Here is a 20,048-nt window from a genome sequence, read left to right as displayed (position 1 = left end):
ATTCAGGGTGATCATTCTAGATATTTGTTGTAATTCCTGCTTGGTCTTGGGAAGAAATGAGTGTAACATCCACCCATTCTGCCATCCTCTTGGATCCTCCAAAACTGTAATCCTAATCCATGTAGTCTGGCTCCAAGATCTGTCCTGTTTGTCTAGTGTCTTTCACATCTCATAAGTTGCTTATCTGTGCCCTTCTTTTCTTACATGCTGTCCCCTTTCCTACTGCCCTAACGGAGCCAATATCTTCTGACCTTTTCATTTCCCTGCTATTAGAAACTGCTCTCAGGAAAGAAGCTGATATGCTCATTGACTCATTTATATGAAGGAATAAATGACTGATGGTTTGACATAAAATACTACCATTCCAGGGTTGAATATTTTTAGAGGCCTAGGAAATGTTAAGGGGCCATAAAACCTTAAGACAAAACTGTGTTAAAATTTAAAGTATATATGGGCATGGGAGACAGAGTTCATTGGGTGCATGACTTTCTGTGCCCTCAAATTACACCATTATTCAGCTGGTGGGAGCCTTGTGGGAATCCTAGAAGACATGAGGTAGGATCATAAAAGGTGAGAATGCAAAAATAATAGATACATAATATATTAAGTCAGTGATTTTAGAAAAATCCTATTTCTCTAATTCATTATGAGGTGAAGAGTTCTGCTATAACCCCTAGTAACAGAGACCCCAGAAGAAAACTTAAAGTTGGATGGTCATAGATGAAAAGAGAACATCCTATGGTAGAGTTTGTGTTTATACATTTATATCCGAATGGAGGTAGAGCTAAGGATTGATTAGGTTCCTTTATTTTCTATAGAAATAAGACCTTCTCGTGTGGATCTCTGATTTATCTACTCTAGGAATCTTAAAACCTAGGAAGTTACCCTAGAGCAACAATTTTGAACCTTTTTCATCTCATGCCACACATAACCTGCTAAAATTATCTGTAGTTTTTGCCAGTCTGGCATAATTTTGTTTCATTCACACAGGACAGCTATTGTGTCAGCTGTTGTCTTTTTTATTTGATAGTCTAAGGGAAAGTAGATCAGTACTGAATACTCAGTACTTAGGTATTGCATGTTTTAAAAAGTCTTGCAGCACACCAATGGAAAATCCTTACTCTCGAGTTAACCTTGATACATCTCTTCTTGTTCCACATCAGTCATCAAGCTCTTCATTTCTTTCTTTAATTAAATCTAGTTTGGTTCAATGAGCAGTACTGAATGCCTGCTTTATGCCAGATACTTTGCTCTAGGCATATAAGTACTCCTCTCTTAAATGTCTCATTTTCTAGGAATGAATATAGTATGATTAAAGCAATCATAAAAGTGAGTTTCAATACATAAGCAATATACAAGAGAGATTATTGTATTAGGGAAGGTCAGAAAGGTTTGCAAAGAGGTGATGCTTGAATAGGGTTTTTAGGATGAGTAGGAGTTCTTCAGAATAATGTCGGGGGAGCAAAATACTGTAGCTGGGGGGCAAAACATGCACAAAGACGTGGAGGCGCAGCACGGTGTGGCCTGGCAGCTGTCGGTAGTATTGCTGTAGAATAGAAGAAGTTGGAGTCAAGGGGTGGTGAAAATGGTGTTTTTGTTTTCTTCATTGTCAGGAGCTTCATATGCCTAGAGTGTCAACTTGTTTACGTCGATGTCTGTGGTTATTGAAGGCCTAACCTTTTTTCATTGCTCTGCTGAGTCATTCCTATGTGCCTCTTCTTGAGACTTTAGTCACTACATCTTGATACCTAAGCATTTGTATACAGTTTGTGTTCTCAATTCTCAACCTTCCATGATAGGAACTGGTGTCTAAGAGTAGTAGAAATAGGAGTGACAACTTTCACTTTTATCTAGATGATCATATAGGTTTAATAATCAGATTTGCATATAATAATTTTGAAAATTTTTCAGAGTTAAAGGACTAATATGAAAATAGTGTTAGTACAGTAATACAATTTACTATAACAAATAATTTGGTTAAATAAGTATCTTTTTCTGTTCTCTTTCCATGTAATACACAGTATTGAGAAAATACACAATGAAAGAAAACAGGAAGAGGATCCTTCTCTTCTATAACTGATAGAAAATATTTAAATTTACACTCATGCAGTGTCTTGCTTTAATCAGCTCTCTAAGAAAACAAAATTGCAGAGAAGCATTTATTTAGCTTCTTCTGTTCATCATAAAATTTGACAATATAAACACAAAGGAAGAATAGTTCTTAAAGAATGTAGTGATATAAAATGAAGTTATGTGGAAAACACCTCAAAGCAAACTAACTTTTATGTTAATTTATTTGTAACTTTCTTTTTAAGGATGCTGGGCAATTTTATGCTAAATATAAAGAAACAAGAATGAAGGAAAAGGAAGATGCGTTGACTAAAGCTGAACTGGAAACACTTCAAAGTGAGTTTTAAACATTGTCTTATTGTGTTAACAAAATCATAAAACTGATTAAGTTTGGATTTTCCCTTAAATTCAGTAGTAATTAAATTTTCTGTGTTTTCTTTGCCACTCTCAAATAGTTACTTGTATTTAATGTATTATATGTGGAAAATACTGTATTAGTAATTACTGAGCTACCCACAGTTTAATATCAGAAAAAGAGATAAAATAAAATCAACATGTTCCATAAGCTAGGAAGTACCCAGAATCTAGAAAGTCCTAAAATACACCAGTGGTATAATTGTCGCTGGTAGTTTGTGCCAAGTCTATAGTAGTAAGGGGCAAACCTGGGAAATCAGTGATTTTTGTTTTGAAAGTCTTCGTTTCATTCATATTACTGTTATAGAAATGAAAAACCTTGACTAAATTACCAGTATGTTGAAGTCTTCTATTGAATGCTAAAGACAGTTACTGCTTGTTTTAGGAAAAGTGGAACATAAAGGCATTTTTTCCAGCCCTGGTCTTTTTATCTAATTTTTCATGTCTTCATCTTTCTCACACGTATACACTTTGTCCCTTTACATTCTTTTACTTTTGTTCAGAGCATTTAACACTACTTAGCATTAACTTATTTATTTATTTTTTTACCATCTGGTTCCCCCAGTAGATTGTAAGTTTATTGAGGGTAGAGGCTATAGTTTCTATCCAAGTATCTTAAAGAGTCCCTGGCACATAGTAGGTACTCAATAAATACTTGTCGACTGAATTCACATAGGTGAAATCTCTAATCTTTTAAAAATTCCAAATGAGCATTTTTGGTTCAGATTTCATTCCCTCCACAGACTGAGATTCCTAGTGAAGTGCACGGTGTACATGGTACCAATCCGGGCACAGAAGACACTGCAAAGATAATTAATATTTGGTTACTTTACACCTGTAAGTGGATATATAAGACAGCATGCGTAGTTTTACAAAACAATTTTTGTGCTTTTTGAGAATATGTGGTAAAAGCTGTTCTGCAGTGTATGATAGTAATTTGGCCCAATCAAACTGCAGAAGAGCAATTGTAGTATTAGCATATCACACATTCAATTCACACATGCAATATACAGAAATGTAATGGTAGCTATTTCCCTTCATGTACTGAAAGTCCTAGGTTTCTACCTTCACCCTGGCACCAGACTGTGGTTTAAGAAGAGATAAGAATCAGAGCCCTGGCTGGTGTAGCTCAGTGGATTGAGTGCGGGCCTGTGAACCACATGATCGCAGTTCGATTCCCAGTCAGGGCACATGCCTGGGTTGCAGGCCAGTTCCAAGAAGAGATAAGAATTAGCCCTGACTAGTGTGGCTCAGATGGTTGAGCATCATCCTTCAAACCAAAAGGTCATGGGTTCAATCCCCAGTCAGGGTACATGCCTGGGTTGCGGGTTTGGTGCCTGCTCGGGCCATGTGAGACAGGAGACTGGTCAGTGTTTCTCTCTTGCATCAATGTTTCTTTCCCTCTCTTTCTTCCTTCCTTCCTTTCTCTCAGTAAATGAATGAATGAATTAATTAATAAATAATTATATAAATAAAATCTTTAAAAAAGAAGAGATAAGAATCATGTCCCATTCAAATCCAAAAGTTCATTGCTACTACTTAAATGTGTGCCTTTGAGAATTTTAGTTTCCTGATGTGTTTAAAAAAAAAGTTCAACTAGTTAATCCCAGTATTAGTTTTCTGTTGCTCCTCTTACAAATGGCTACAAATGAATTGGCTTAAACACAAATTTATTATCTTATAGTTGTGTGGGTCAGAAGTCCAACATGGAACTCACTGGGCTAAAGTCAAGATTTATCAAGCAGGGCTGCCTGCATTCCTTTTCCAGCTTCTAGAGATCTCCACATTACTTGGGTCCAGGCCTCCTTACTCCATCTTCAACGTCAACGATGTTTCATCTCTCTTACTGTTCTTCTGATGTCACATCTCTGTCTGAGCATAACTGGGCAATTGTCTGAGCAATCATTTCTCAGAGACTCTGAGAAAGATTCTCTGCTTTTAAGGACCCAGGTGATTAGATTAGACCACCTTGGATAATTTGGTATAATCTCAAGGTGCTCAGCCTTAATCACATCTGCAAAGTCCCTTTTCCCATGTAAAGTAAAACATTTCCAGCTTCTGGGGATTAGAACATGGTCATGTTTAGGTATTGTTTTGTTTTGGTTTTGGTTTTTTCCCCCCTATTAGTATCCTTCAGATGTCTGGGAAGCTTTAGAACAGGGAATGTTTCTTTTTAATATCTGTGCCTGCAGAATTAAATACAGTGTCCTGGCACATAGTGAATGAGTATATGAATTAATGTGATGCTGTGAATATTAATGCGTCATATATGCACATATCCTACACAGAATGCTGTTTCAGGAGCATATAATTTAGTTCAAAAGTTTTATCAGAGCTCCTACCGTTTGCTATGGCATTGATGGAACTGAAAAGCATTATACTAAGCAAAATAAGTGAGGCGGTGAAAGACAAATACCATATGATCTCACCTTTAACAGGAACCTAAACAACAAAACAAACAAGCAAACAAAATATAACCAAAGTCACTGAAATAGAGAACAAGCTGACAGTGACCAGAGGGGACAGGGGAGGGAATTTCAGGGGAAAGGGGAAGGGTTTACAGGAACGAGTATAAAGGACACATGGACCAAGAGCTAAAGGGCGTGGAAATGGGAGGGAGGTGGGGAGCACTGGGGGGGGGGGGCTGGGATGGGAGTAAAAGACAGAAAACTGCATTTGAACAACAATTAAATTTTAAAAATAAAAATAAATATATATTTTTTAAAGTTTCATCAGTTACAAATACAAAATAATATCCAAATCAACCATATAATTGTTTAAAGCAGACTTCCATTTAGAGGAAAAAATCTTAGGATGACAGATGATTAAATATTAAGATTGACTGATGTGTGTGCTGGGGAATAAGGGTGGACAAACAATTGTCACATTAAACCTAAGATTGAAGTATAAACTGATGTTATAGCAGTTGTTGAAATAGTTTTACTTAAATTAATTGAATTAATGAATAAATGAAACTAAATGTAACTTTTATATAATTTTTATTAAGTAAAATTGTTACATAAAATTTTCTAAGCCTTTAAAACTGGTTCAAAAGAAAGGGGGAAGTCACATTTACTACAACAAAAGAGAAATATATCAAATTAACCCTTTGAGATTTCATTGACATGTAACATTATGTTAGTTTTATATGGACAACATAATGGTTATATATGTGCATACATATATGGCAAAATGTCACCATAGTAAGTCTGGATAACATCTATCATATTGTAACACACAGTTACAAATGTTATTTCTTATGATAAGAACTTTTAAGATTTATTCTCTTAGCAACTTTCAATTATATATTATTATTAACTACCGTGATCAATCTGAACATTATATCCCCAGAACTTAATTTATTTTATCACACACAGCTTTTTTATGTAGTTTTTGTAAGCACTTATTTTGGCATATGTGAATTCTCTCACAATAATAGATTAAATATGCACACTGAAACAATTTCAAAAATAGGGGTTAAACATAAAGTATTTATCATAATATAAAAACTTCCTTTCAAAGTTTGTGACCATTTTCCAAACTGTTCAAATATTTTTGTTCTGTCTATGAGTTTGGCAGCAATTCTCAGAGTTAATAATTGTCTCTTATTTTTTATTACTGCTTAATAAAAAATATTATGTAGAGAAACACAAATTTTAAAATCCGATTACTCTCTGTGTGCCAGTAAAAATGTGTAATAGTTTTCTAAAAAGTTTGAAAATTCACCACTGACTTTTTATTTCTTGAAACTCAAAATAGAAAAACTAAGTACTAGAAAGCCTATTAAAAACAATACTTATGCTAGGCTCTGAGTAATAAGACTTCTATTACTCACGTTTTGGTATCAGTGGTATATTTAGAAAAGACAGCGGTATCAACATTAAGAATGTTAACATACAGTCACATTATTGTTAATAATGTCAGAAACTGTCATGTATTTTTTTAATATACTATCTAATGGTTACATGCAAAGAATCTTTTAATTAATTTTGTTAACTTCATTACAGTGTGCTGAATTGTATACTTTAGAATTAATACATAAAGGCCCCAAATCCCCCAGTGTGCATTTCACTTGCCCCTATCTTTCTTCATTTTAAAGAGCACCATTGGAATACTGAGTTCATAATAACATTTCCATCTCCTTAATTGAGTAAATGCATCTCATGCAGATTAGACATAGCTATTTTATGCTGCCTGTTTTTCATGACTTAATTGCTAATCTGCCCTCAAGTCTATCTGTGTTACTACTGAGATTGTGCATCATCCTCTGAGGGCGTCCCTGGAACATCACTGGGCAGGGTGTGGTGATTTTATTAAAATGGCATTTTTAGAGGGAGAGATAGGAAAAGGGTAATTTCTTTTAAAAAAAATTTTTTTTATTTAACTCTTGTTCAAGTACAGTTTTCTTTCTTGTATTCCCAGCCCCCCCCCCCCAGTGCTCCCCACCTCCCTCCCATCTCCGCTCCCCACCTTAGTTATTGTCCATGTGTCCTTTATACTTGTTCATGTGAGTCCTTCCCCGGAAAAGGGTAATTTCTTAAAAATACATATTCTTTTAGGAAGTGTTTTTGCCAAAAAGAGTGTTACCTTTTTGGAAATTTTTTAGCATTTATTCCTTTATTACAAAATTTTAGGTAATTTTCTGTTTTAGCTTTAAACAAGTTGAATATTTATAAGACTATCAATGTTAATAACACTTTTATATACTTCCTAATTATATGAGTTTTATTCTAAGCCAAAAATTGTGAATTCTAAGTACTATCATGAAACATTCCATATCATTAATGGAAAAACATACATTTCAATTATTTTACAAAGAAATTGATTGTAAAAGCTAAAATTTGAATAGACAAAAAAGGGGAGGAAGAATAGAAGTAAAACTTAACATTTCCTTTACCTTTTTCTTTATATCTTGTATGGTTTAAGAACAAAGACAAAATCAAATAATCAAAATCCTACTGTCAACTGCTTCTTTTATACCTCCACAAGTAACAGTTTTAAAAATGAATTAAGTTTTTATGTGTTTTGTCCTCATTGCATGCCCAGTGACACACCCAGGATGCCAAACTGACAGAAAGGTGGGGGACAGAACATGCCTCTTTAGAGTCATGGGATGGGAAACATTCATCTTCTCTGGCAAAGGAAGACTGGTTTCTTAGAAAAGTCAGGTTCCTGAGAAAAACAAGATGTAAGTGTGGATAATTAGATTGAATCAAGGCTTGGTGAAGGAAAGGACAAAGGACATAGGGCAGAGGTAGCTCCATTTTAGGTGAGAACACTTTTCCTGTGGTAATATATAGGATGCTCATGGATGGGAAGGTACTGTCTAAGATAACTTATGAAAAGACGTATAACCAGTCACTAGCTCCATCCAGTACATTTGGAAACCTGACCAAATAGAAACTCTGTACCTTGTGGGCCATATTTATAAGAAGACCTAAAAGGAGCCCTAATCACAAGGGTTTATAGGTAGGCAAAGAATATCCTAAAAATAGTTTATTTCTTAGGTACTTTGCTATAAAATAACAAAATGTGGATTTTTAAAATCAAATAGCTCAAATATAAATTTACAGTTAATTCCCTCAATGTTTCAAATAATAGTACACATGTGCTAAGTATAATAGTCTTATTTAATTTTCCAGTTGAGATCATTCAAAATAATTTATATCAATAGACTATATAAACATTTATGGCTAGTCAAATTCTACCTAAAATTTTACTTATCAATTTGGAAATGTATCTGTTTAATACACTTCATATAAAATATCAGTTTATTTAAAAGTTCCATGCAGGCAGATGCTTTTGTTTGACTTGTTTATAACTGTAACCTCAAAGAATGGAATACTTCAGACGTGTGGTGTGTACTCGGTAAATATTTGTTGAATGAATTAATGAATTTAGAAACACTGTATTGCTCCTTTCTACTTTGTAATTTTTAAATTTAATCTTTATTGTATATTTTCACATTACCTTTTAGTCCATTTATACCTCTCTGCCACACTGCTATCACCACACTGTTGTCCATGTCCATGAGTCCTTTTTCCTTTTTACTCAACCCCTCCCCCTGCTAACCTCCCCACCATTAGCTGTCAGCCTGCTCTCCATCTATGAGTCTGTGTCTGTTTTACTTGTTAGTTCATTTGTTCAGTAGATTCCACATATGAGTGAAATCATATGGTATTGTCTTTCTCTGACTGGCTTATTTCACTTAGCATAATGTCCTCCAGGTCTATGGGTATTGCCGAAAGGGTAAAATTTTATTTTTATGGCTGAATAGTATTTCACTGTGTAAATGTCCTATAGTTGTTTTATCCATTGATCTACTGTTGGACACTTGGGCTGCTTCTGTATCTTAGTGATTATAAATAATGCTGCAGTGAACATAGGGGTGATTATGTTCTTTCAAACTAGTGTTTCAGATTCCTTCCAACATATTCCCAGGTTGGTATCACTGGGTCAAAAGGCAGATCCATTTTTAATTTTCTGAGGTATCTCCATACTTCTTTCCACAGTGGCTGCACCAGTCTGCATTCCCACAAACAGTTCAAAAGAATTTCCCTTTCTTCACATCCTCACCAGCAGTTGTTTGTTGATTTATTGATGATAACCATTCTGACAAATGTGAGATGCTCTCTCACTGTAATTTTAATTTGGATTTCTGTAAAATTTAGTGATGTCGAGCATCTTTTCTTAGGTCTGTTGGCCATCTGTATATCCTCTTTTTGGAGAAGTGTCTATTCAGGTCCTTTGCCCATTTTTTAGTTGGGTGGTTTGGTTTTTTGGTGTTGCATTTTACAAGTACTTTATAAATTTGGGATATTAACCCCTTATCAGATGTATTGGTGAATATGTTCTATTCTGTGGGATGTCTTTTTATGCTGTTGATGATTTCCTTTGCTGTGCACAGACTTTTTAGTTTGATGTAGTCCCATATGTTTATTTTTCTTGTTTCCCTTGCCTGGGGAGATATATCCAATAAAACATTGCTACGAGCTATGTCCAAGATTTTGCTCCTTGTGTTTTCTTCTAGGGTTATGGTTTCAGTTCTAACATTTAGGTCTGTGATCCATTTTGAATTTATTCTTGTGTGTGGTATAAGAAGTTGGTCCAGTTTCATTTTTCTGCATGTATCTGTCCAATTTCCCCAACATCATTTATTGAATAAACTATCTTTAGCACATTGTATGTGCTTGCTTCCTCTGTAGAATATTAATTGACTATAAAGGTGTGGGTTTATTTCTGGGCTCTCTGTTCTGTTCCATTGATCTATGTGTCTGTTTTTATGTCAGTACCATGCTGTTTTAATTACTGTGAGATTATAGTGTAGTTTGATATTAGGTAGAGTGATTCCTCCAACTTTGTTCTTCTTTCTCAGGATCGATGTTGCGATGTAGGGCCTTTTGTGGTTCCCTATAAATTTTTGAAATATTTGTTCAAGTTCTGTGAAATACATCATTGGAATCTTGATAGGAAATGCATTGTATCTATAGATTGCTTTGTGTAGTATGGACATTTGGATGATGTTAACTCTTCCTATCCATGAACACAGTATGTGCTTCCACTTACTTGTATCTTATTCGATTGCTTTCTTCAGTGTCTTATAATTTTCTGAGTACAGGTGTTTTACATCCTTGGTTAGATTTATTCCTAGGTATTTTATTCTTTTTAAAGGAAATGGGAATGGGATTGTTTTCTTGATTTCCCTTTCTGTTAGTTCATCAACATATAAAAATACAACTGATTTCTGGTTATTAATTTTGTATCCTCCTCGTTTGCTGAATTCATTTATCAGTTGTAGTAGTTTCTTGGTGGAATCTTTGGTGTTCTCTATGTACGGTATGATGTCATCTGCAAGTAAAGAGTTTTACTGCTTCATTTCCAATTTTGATCATTTTATTCCTTTTTCTTGTCTGATTGTGTGGCTAGGACTTCCAATAGTATGATGAATAAGAGAACCGAAAGTGAACATCCCTGTCTTGTTCCTGATATTAAAAGGAACACTTGTTTTTGCCCATTGAGTATGATACTGGCAATGGGTTTGCCATATATGGCCTTTATTCTGTTTAGGTATGTTTCCTCTATTCTCACTTTGCTGAGAGTTGTTATCACAAATGGGTGTTGAAATTTTTCAAATGCTTTTTCTGCATCTATTGATATGGTCATGTGGTTTTTATCCTTCATTTTATGTATGTGGTAAATCACACTTATTCATTTCCTAATGTTGTACCAACACTGCATTTCTGAAATAAATCCCACTTCATCATAGTATATGTTGTTTTTGATGTATTGCTGTATTTGGTTTGTTAATATTTTGTTGAGGATTTTAGTATCCATGTTCATCAGGGATATTGGCCTTTAATTTTCTTTTTAGTGTCTGTATCTGGTTTTGGAATGAGGATAATGCTGGCCTTATAAAATGAGCTTGGGAGCTCTCCTTCCTCTTGAATTTTAAAAAAATAGTTTGTGAAGGAGAGGTGTTTGTTCTTCCCACAATGTTTGGTAAAATTCACCTGTGAAGCCATCCTTTCCAGGGTTTTTGGTTACTACTTCAATTTCAGTAGGTGTAATCTGTGTATTCAGATTCTCTGATTCTTCAATCAAGCCTTTAAGCATTTGTTGCAGTACTTGTTTGGTGTTAACAAACTCCTTTAGTGTTTTCTTTTTCTGGGTCTTTTTTTCTCCTTCAGTTTTAAATGATAGCTTTGTTGGGTAAAGTAGCCTTGGTTGTAGGTCCTTGTTTTTCATCACCTTGAATATTTCATGCCACTCCCTTTTGTCCTAAAATGTTTGTTTTCTTTTATTTAAAGATCTTATTTATTTTTTTTTTGAGAGAGGGGAAAGGAGGGGGGAAAAGAGAGGGAGAAACATCAGTGTGTGGTTGCCTCTCATGTTCACCCTATTGGGGACCAGGCCTACAACCCAGGCATGTGCCCTGACTGGGAATTGAACCAGCAACCCTTTGGTTCTCAGGCCAGCATTCAATCCACTGAGCAACACTAGCCAGGGCTAATCTTTTTAATGTATTGCTGTATCTGGTTTGCTTATATTTTGTTGGGAATTTAGTATCTCTGTTTATCAGGGATATCAGCCTATACTTTTCTTTCTTTGTAGTGTCTTTATCTGGCTTTGAAATTAAGATAATATTGGCCTCATAAAAGAGTTTAGAATATATTAGAGTGGTTTGAGAAGGATAGTTGTTAGTTCTTCTCTGAAAGTTTTGTAGATTTCACATGTGAAGTCACCTGGTCTAGGACTTTTGTTTGCTGGGAATTTTTTGCTTACTACTTCAGTTCATTAAGTAGTAATTAATGAACTGCTTATTGGTCTCTTCAAATTTCTGCTTCTTCCAGATTCAGGAAGATTGTATGTTTCTCAAAATTTATCCATTTCACCCAGGTAGTCCAACTTCTTGTCATATAGTTATTCACAGTATTTTCTTACAGTCCTTTGTATTTCTGTGATATTGGTTGTTAGGTCTCTTTCATTTCTGGTTTTATTCATTTGCATTTCCTCTCTCAATCAGTCTGGTTAAAGGTTCTTCGATCAAAAAAAATTATAATAACAGCTCCTGGATTCATTGATCTTTTGATTTTTTTTCTTTAGGTTTTAAAAAGCCTAGGTTTTAGGTAGGTTTTAGGTCATTTATTTCTACTCTGATCTTGATTATTTCCCTCCATCCACTCTCTCTGGGCTTTGTTTATTGTTGTTTTTCTAGTTCTTTTAGGTGTAGGGTTAGATTGTTCATTTGAGGTTTTTCTTCTTGAGATAGGCCTGTAATGCTCTGAACTTCCCTCTCAGGACTGCTTTCACTGTGTGTCCCATATGTTTTGGTGTGCTGTGTGTTCATTTTCATTTGTTTCCAGGTAATTTTTTAATTTCTTCCTTGAACTAATTGATAATCCAATCATTATTTAATAACATGCTGTTAGCTTTCATGTGTTTGAATGTTATTGAGGTTTTTTTATTGGGGTTGATTTCTAGTTTCATGCAATGATGATGAGAAAATGCTTGATATGATTTCAGTTTTCTTGAATTTGTTAAGACTTATTTTGTGTCCAGCCCTGGCTGCTGTGACTCAGTGGACTGAGCACCAGCATTCGAACCAAAAGTTTGCCAGATCTTTTTGTGATCAAGACATGTGCATGGGTTGTGGGCCATGCCCCCTGTTTGGGGTGTACAAGAGACAACAGATAGATGTTTCCTTCCCCCTTTTTCTCCCTCCCATCCTCTCTCTCTAAAAATAAATAAATAAAATATTTTTTTTAAAAACACTTTTTGTGTCTTAACATATACTTTATCTTTGACAATGAGCTATGTGCTTTTGAAAAGAACGTGTATACTGCTGCTTTGGAATGAAGTGTTCTGAAATATTAATTAAATTCATTTGATCTAGTGTGTCATTTAAGGTCGCTGTTTCTTTGGTAATTTTTTTTTGTCTGGAAGATCCATCCACTGGTGTCAGTGAGGTGCTACTGTCTCCTACCATGACTGTACTGCTGCTGAACCCTTCCTCAAAGTCCTGATTTTCTTGAGTACGTATGTGTTCCAAGGGTTATAGCCTCTCGTTGGATCAATTTCTTTAGTATTATGTAATGACCGTCTTTGTCTCTTGTTACGGCCTTTATTTTGAAGTCTGTTTTGTCAGATATAAGTATTGCTTCCCTAGGTTTTTCTTTTTATGTTTTCATTTGCATTGGATGTTTTTTTTTCCATTTCTTCTCTTTTTGCTTGTGTAAATTTTCTGTTCTGAGATTGGTCTCTCGTAGACAGCATATATATGGATTGTGTACCCTATTTCTTTTGATTGGAGCTTTTAATCCATTTACACTTAGGGTTATTATTGACAGGTACTTCTTTATTCCCATTTCTTTTACCCCTATGTTCCTTTCTCTAGCTCTTCCTACAGTAGTCACTTTAACATTACTTGCAGTGCTGATAATGAACTTCTTTAACCTCTTTTTTGGGGGTCTGGAAGCTCTTTATTTTGCCTTCAGTTTTAAATATAGCATTGCTGGATAGAGTGTTCTTAGTTGCAGGTCCTTACTTTTCATTTCTTTGAATACTTCATGCCAGTCCCTTTTGGCCTGAAGTGTTTCTATTGATAAATCACTTGACAGCTTTATGGGGGCCCTTGGAGGTAACTGACCATTTCTCTATTGCTGCCTTTAAGATTCTCTCTTTGTCTTTAAAATTTGCCTTTTTAATATGATGTGTCTTGGTGTGTGGTTCTCTTTGGGTTCATCATAATTGGGACTCTCTGTGCTTCCTAAACTTGTGTGACTTTTTACTTTAACAGGTTAGGGAAGTTTTCAGTCATTATTTCTTCAAACATGTTTTCTATCCCTTGCTCTCTCTTTTATGTCTGGTACCTCTATAATAAGCATATAGTCCCAGCTTCCCTTAAACTAACTTTGTTCCTTTTTTTAAGTCTTTTTGCTTTTTGTTGCACTAATTGTGTATTTTTTTCTATTTTGTCTTCCAAATGGCAGATTTGATCATCTGCTTCATCTAGCCTCTTTTAATTCCTTCTAGTGTATTCTTAATTTCAGATAATGAATTCTTCATTTACAACTGGTTCTTATTCATAGTTTCATAGTTTTTTTATGTCCTTTTTTGTGCTGATGTAGTTCCCACAATAAGTTCCTTGTTGTTCCCATAAAGTTTCTTATAGTTCTCACTAAATTTCTTGAGCATCTTTATAACCCTTACTTTGAACCTTATGTCTGATAAATTGCTTGTCTCAATTTTATTTAGCTCTTTTTCTGAGCATTCCTACTTTTCTTTCATTTGTTGGTTGTTTCTTTGTCTCCTGATTTTAGCTGTCTCTTTTGTGTGTACCAGATAGATCTGCTTTGACTCCCAGTCTTTGTGGGGTGGCCTTAATTGGTAAGAGTCCTGTGGGACCCAGTGGTGTAGTCTCTTGGATCTCCTGAACTGGATGCTCTAGGAATGTCCTTTGTGTGGGTTAATTGAACTCTCCTGTTTTGACTGGGTCTTGATTGTGATTGGCCTATTTGTTGGTGGGATTGCTCCTTCAGCTGGCTGACTGAGGGGCTCAACCCCAGCCACATGTTGCAAGCTGTTGTACTGGTGGTGACAGAACAACAAAAAACACAAAACAACACCAAAAAAAACAAAACATAAAACAAGCAAAAATACCCCAATCACAATGGCAAAATTAACAAAAGAGTGAAGAATAAGAAAAGCAAGAAGAGAAATAAAATAATAAAAGGAAAAAAAAGAATATGAGAAAACCAGGGGTAAGAAAAAGATTGTGAATAAATGCACGAAAAGGAAGAAAATATAAAGTCAAAGAAGGAAAGAGTAGAATGAGAGATAGGATAGAAAAAATAGAAGCAAAACCCAAAATGACACTAGAAAAGCTATGAAAAAAAAAAGTAACAAACATAATGAAAAAGAACAAAGTGGAATTCATCTCAGTGGAGTTTATTGCCTGCCTGCTTGAGTCTCTCTTTAGACACTGTTCTGATACTGTCTGAAGCTTGTGTAAGCCAGTGTCAGATGCTATCCATTTCCAGCCTTCAGCAGTCTATTGGAACTACTGCCATTTGTGTCTGCCTCTGCTGGGCTTGGCTGCACATGGTGCCCTGCAAGGCAGGCCTTTACCAGCATAGGGCCATGTAGTGCGTCTGCAAATGTCCCAAGTCACCTGCCTCTGCCTGCTGTCAGTCTTAGTCACCTAACCCCCTGATTCTGAGAGAGCTTCTGGTGGAATGGGCAAGGTGGGGTCCCTAGACCTCCTGTAGGGAGGCGGGTGCTGTTCAGACTTCAGGGAACATGACAGGTATGTTCCCTTACCCCAGAGCCACACATCTTGAGTCTCTCCTGGATTATTTCCCTGAACTCAGCAGGGCAGATCCCCTAACAGGCAAGCAGGTGGGGCCTCTGTGGCCCAGAGTTTGGGTGTGGGAAAAGCAGGAGGGTGTTTCTTTCGGCTTTCCCATGAGACTGAAGTGCCATTTCAGTTCCCAGGAAGAGTGTAGGGAATGGCCTCACCCCAAAACCAGTCTTTGACACCTCTTTAGTCTGTTTATGTTGCTGTCTCCTCAGCAGAGGTTAAGATGTGGGAGGGAGGGAGGAAAGATTCAGGGTGAGCTAGTGGAATTCCAGAGGGTGGAGGGGGCAGTATCCCACAGGGTGGGGTAATTGTTTTTCCCCAGGCTGATTTCCCTGGGAGGGCTTGCTCTTAAGAAAAATGGCTGCTGTAATGTCAAGGGGTGACCCAGCACAGATTTCTCCCAGCAGCCATTACTCCATATCTCTTCCCAGAGCCCTCCACTCCAAACTCTCCTCAGATGACTCCAGTCTGAACCTCCCTCCCTTCACCGGAGCCCACGATGAATAGCTTCGAACATAAAGCCTATGCATTGGCCCCTTGGGAGAAATAAAAGTGGCTTTGTCCCCAGTGGGCTCTGTCTCTGCCCAGCAGATAGAAACCCTGCTACCTTTCACTGCTGCGTGTATGGCTGATCCCAACTCTGACGTTTCCTGCTGGTGAACCCAGTCTGGGTCCAAGTTTCACTTGCCTCTGTAACCTCGGTCTGCATTTTTTTCCTTTTGTGCCTAATTTTACTAGTTAGAACTCCCAGAACTGTATTGAACAAGAGTTAGGAGAAAGGGTGTCCTTCCTTTTTTCCATATCTTAAGGGGAAAGAATTTAGTGTTTTACCATTGACTATGATATTAGCTGTAGTTTTTTTTGTAGATGCTCTATATAAAGTTGACAAAGATCCTCTTTATTCTTAGTTTTCTAAATTTTTTTAAAATAATGACTGGGTGTTAAATTTTTTGTATCAATTAATGTGCTTATTTGCTATTTCTTCTTTGGCCTGTTAATATATGGTAGATTACATTGATTGAATTTTGAATATTGAGTCAGACTTGTATTCCTACAGTAAATACCATGTGGTCATATTGTACAGTTTTTCATGAGAAAAACTATGTTGCTCTGTTTTACCTGTTAACATATGGGGGGTTTTTACCTCTCTGCTCATGGGACATATTGGTCTGCAGTTTTCTCTTTTTTGTACTGTTTTCATATGATTTCGGTATTCAGGTAATAGTATTAGCATCATATAATGAATTGGGAAAACATTCTCTTTTTTTTCTGAAAGAAACAGTGGGATTAGTGTTAACTTTTTAAACATTGAGTATAATTCCCTAGTGAAATCAGCTAAGCCTATATATTTCTTTTCTCAGAGTTTGCAAATTACATACTGAATATCCTTTATAGTTAAAAGGCTTTTCAAATATCTCTTCCATGTATCTGTTTCAAAGATAATTTGGATACTTTTTTATTTCAAGCTATTGCTCTATTTTATCGAAATTGTCAAATTTTTGTATGTAGTTTTTCCTGTTGTTCCAGTATTATCTTTTTGAAATCTGTGTGTCCTTTAGCAATCCCCGTTTCAATGCTAGCATTGGTAACATTTGTTTTATCACTTTTTTCTGTCATTTTTGCCAGATATTTCTTACCTTTCTTGCTCTTTTCAAAGAGCCATTTATTTCCTCATTTCATTGTTTTTTCTCTATTGCTTTTGTTTTTTATTTCATTGATTTCTATTCTTACTTTTATTTTGTTCTTTCTGCTAGTTTTATATTTTTACTTTTCTTGATGTAGGAACTTAGATTATTGACTTGAACATATCTTTACTGATGTAAGCTTTTAGCACTATAAATTTCACTCATAGCACCATGTTTGTGTGTCCACATGTTTTTACATATTATACTTTTACTTGATTCAGTCTATCTTTTTGCTGTTGTTTATTTCTTTTTTTTAAGATCTTATTCATTTATGTTTAGAGGGGAAGGAAAGGAGAGAGGGAGAGAAATATCAATGTATGGTTGCCTCTCGTATGTCCCCCCCTGGGAACTGGCCTGCAACCCAGGCATGTGCCCTGACTGGGAAACAAACCACAGTTGTTTGGTTCGCAGGCCTGCACTCAGTCCACTTGAGCTACACCAGCCAGGGATATTTCTTTTTCTAAATATATTTTATTGATTATGCTGTCACAGTTGTCCCATTTTCCCCCTTTCACTCCCCTCTGCCCTGCACACCCCCTCCCACCCACATTCCCCCCTTTAGTTTATGTCCATATGTCATACATATAAGTTCTTTGGCTTCTACATTTCCTATACTATTCTTACCCTCCCTCTGTCTATTTTGTACCTACCATCTGTGCTACTTATTTTCTATACTTTTCCCCCCTCTCTCCCTCTCCCTCTCACTCCTATTGATAACCCTCCATGTGATCTCCATTTCTGTGGTTCTGTTCCTATTGTAGTTGTTTGTTTAATTTGTTTTGTTTTTGTTTTAGATGTGATTGTTCATAACTGTGAGTTTGCTGTCCATTCACTGTTCATATTTTTTATCTTCTTTTTCTTAGATAAGTCCCCTTAATATTTCATATAATAAGGGCTTGGTGATGATGAACTGCTTTAACTTGACCTTATCTGGGAAGCACTTTATCTGCCCTTCCATTCTAAATGAAAGCTTTGCTGGATAGAGCAATCTTGGGTGTAGGTCCTTGCCTTTCATGACTTCAAATACTTCTTTCCAGGCCCTTCTTGCCTGAAAGATTTGAGAAATCAGCCGATAGTCTTATGGGAACTCCTTTGTAAGTAACTGCCTCCTTTTCTCTTGCTGCTTTGAAGATTCTCTCCTTATCTTTCATCTTGGCTAATGTAATGATGATGTGCCTTGGTGTGTGCCTCCTTGGGTCCACCTTCTTTGGGACTCTCTAAGCTTCCTGGACTTCCTAGAAGTCTATTTCCTTTGCCAAATTGGGGGAGTTCTCCTTCATTATTTGTTCAAATAAGTTTTCCACTTGTTGTTCTTCCTCTTCCCCTTCTGGTACCTCTATAATTCGGATATTGGAACATTTAAAGATGTCCTGGAGGTTCCTAAGCCTCTCCTCATTTTTTTGAATTCTTGTTTCTTCATTTTTTTCTGTTTGATTGTTTCTTTCTTCCTTATGGTCCAATCCATTGATTTGAGTCCCAGTTTCCTTCCCATAATTATTGGTTCCCTGTACATTTTCCTTTATTTCACTTAGCATAGCCTTCATTTTTTCATCTGATTTGTGACCCAATTCAATTCTGTGAGCATCCTGATCACCAGTGTTTTGAACTGTGCATGTGATAGGTTAGCTACCTCTTCATCACTTAGTTGTATTTTTTCTGGAGCTTTGATCTTTCATTTAGGCCATTTTTTTAAACTTTGATGCGCCCGTTACATAGTGAGGGGTGGAGCCTTAAGTATTCACCCAGGCATTGTAACCCACATCACTGGGTTGTGACACTGTATGTGGGGGTGGAGTCCAAGAGGAACAACGGTGCTTGCTCTGCTCTCCACCGGATTTCAGTAACTTCCCCTGCTTCCCACAAGCAAAATTGGGCCCTTCTGGTACTGATTCCCGGGTGTGTGGGCTTGTGTACGTTCTAGGACCCTGTGGGTCTCTCCAACCAACTCTCCTGTGAGGCTGGGAGTTTCTCCTGGCACCTCAACCCCCACAGGTGTTTCTATCAGTGGTTTGAGGCTTTATTTCCCAGTTCTGGGACCCTGAGTTGCGGGGTCTGTCCCACTACCCAGTTTTGCCTGGTTTATCTGTGGCGAACAAGGGACTGCCTGGTCTGCCAGCCTCCTTGAGTGCCGCATCCCATTCCACAATCTGCCAGCTTTGCTGGTTCCATCAGCTACAGCTTGGGTGCCAGGTCTGCCTCTCCTACCAGTCTGGATGAATGCTTCTTCTTTAATTCCTTGGTTGTCGGACTTCCACACAGTTCAATTTTCTGTCAGTTCTGGGTTTTTTGTTTGTTTTTAAATTGTTGTTGTCCTTGTTTTGGTTGTGTGAGGAGGCACAGTGTGTCTACCCACACCTCTATCTCGGCCAGAAGTCTATCTTTTTGTTTCTTGAGATTTCCTGATTGGTACATGAATTATTTAGAAATCTGTTGTTTAATTGCTATGTGTTTGAGGACTTTCCTATTATCCTTCTGATATTTAATTCTACTTTGATTCCATTTTTATCAGAAAGCCCACCCTGGCCCTGACCAGTGTGGCTCATTTGGTTGAGCATTGTCCCCAAAACTGAAAGGTCAGCAGTTTTGGGGACAATGCTCAACCAGTTGAGTCAAATTCAGTCAACTGAACTTCAGTCAACTGAAGTTCCTGGTCAGGGCACATCCTTGGGTTGCAGGCTGGTCCCTGGTTGGGTCATGTGCAAGAGACAGCCAATCAGTGTTTCTCTTTCTCCCTCCCTTCCCTTCTCTCTAAAAATAAACAAGTAAAAAATATATATATATTTTTAAAGCCCACCCTGTATAATTTTAGTACGTTTAAATTTGTTCAGGTGTGTTTTGTGATTTTAAGATAACAGTCTATTTGAGCATATTTTATGGGCATTTGAAATGTGTGTTCTGCTCTTGTTTGGTGCATACATATTTAGGATTGCTATGTCTTCTCAGTGGATTGACTTTTTAAAAAAAAATCATTACATAATGTTTTTCTCTGTTCCTGGTTATTTTATTTGTTGTAGTCTACT

At 36.5% G+C, this 20,048-nt stretch overlaps 1 protein-coding gene across 1 annotated transcript in view; it reads left to right on the top strand.

Annotated features, from left to right (window-relative positions):
- DNAJC1 (DnaJ heat shock protein family (Hsp40) member C1) overlaps positions 1–20,048 on the top strand; it is a 248,631-nt gene that overhangs the window by 113,632 nt on the left and 114,951 nt on the right. Inside the window, exon 7 of the mRNA XM_037058107.1 lies at positions 2,316–2,406. Within this exon, the coding sequence (XP_036914002.1) occupies positions 2,316–2,406 (91 nt within the window). The remainder of the gene's footprint in view (positions 1–2,315; positions 2,407–20,048) is intronic.

The sequence above is a fragment of the Sturnira hondurensis genome, unplaced genomic scaffold (assembly GCF_014824575.4).
Source record: "Sturnira hondurensis isolate 20B ecotype Veracruz unplaced genomic scaffold, ASM1482457v3 Scaffold0009906, whole genome shotgun sequence".
In the NCBI taxonomy this organism is placed as follows: domain Eukaryota; kingdom Metazoa; phylum Chordata; class Mammalia; order Chiroptera; family Phyllostomidae; genus Sturnira; species Sturnira hondurensis.
Note: the sequence above shows the minus strand (reverse complement) of the source record. Positions and strands in the feature narration are given on the sequence as shown.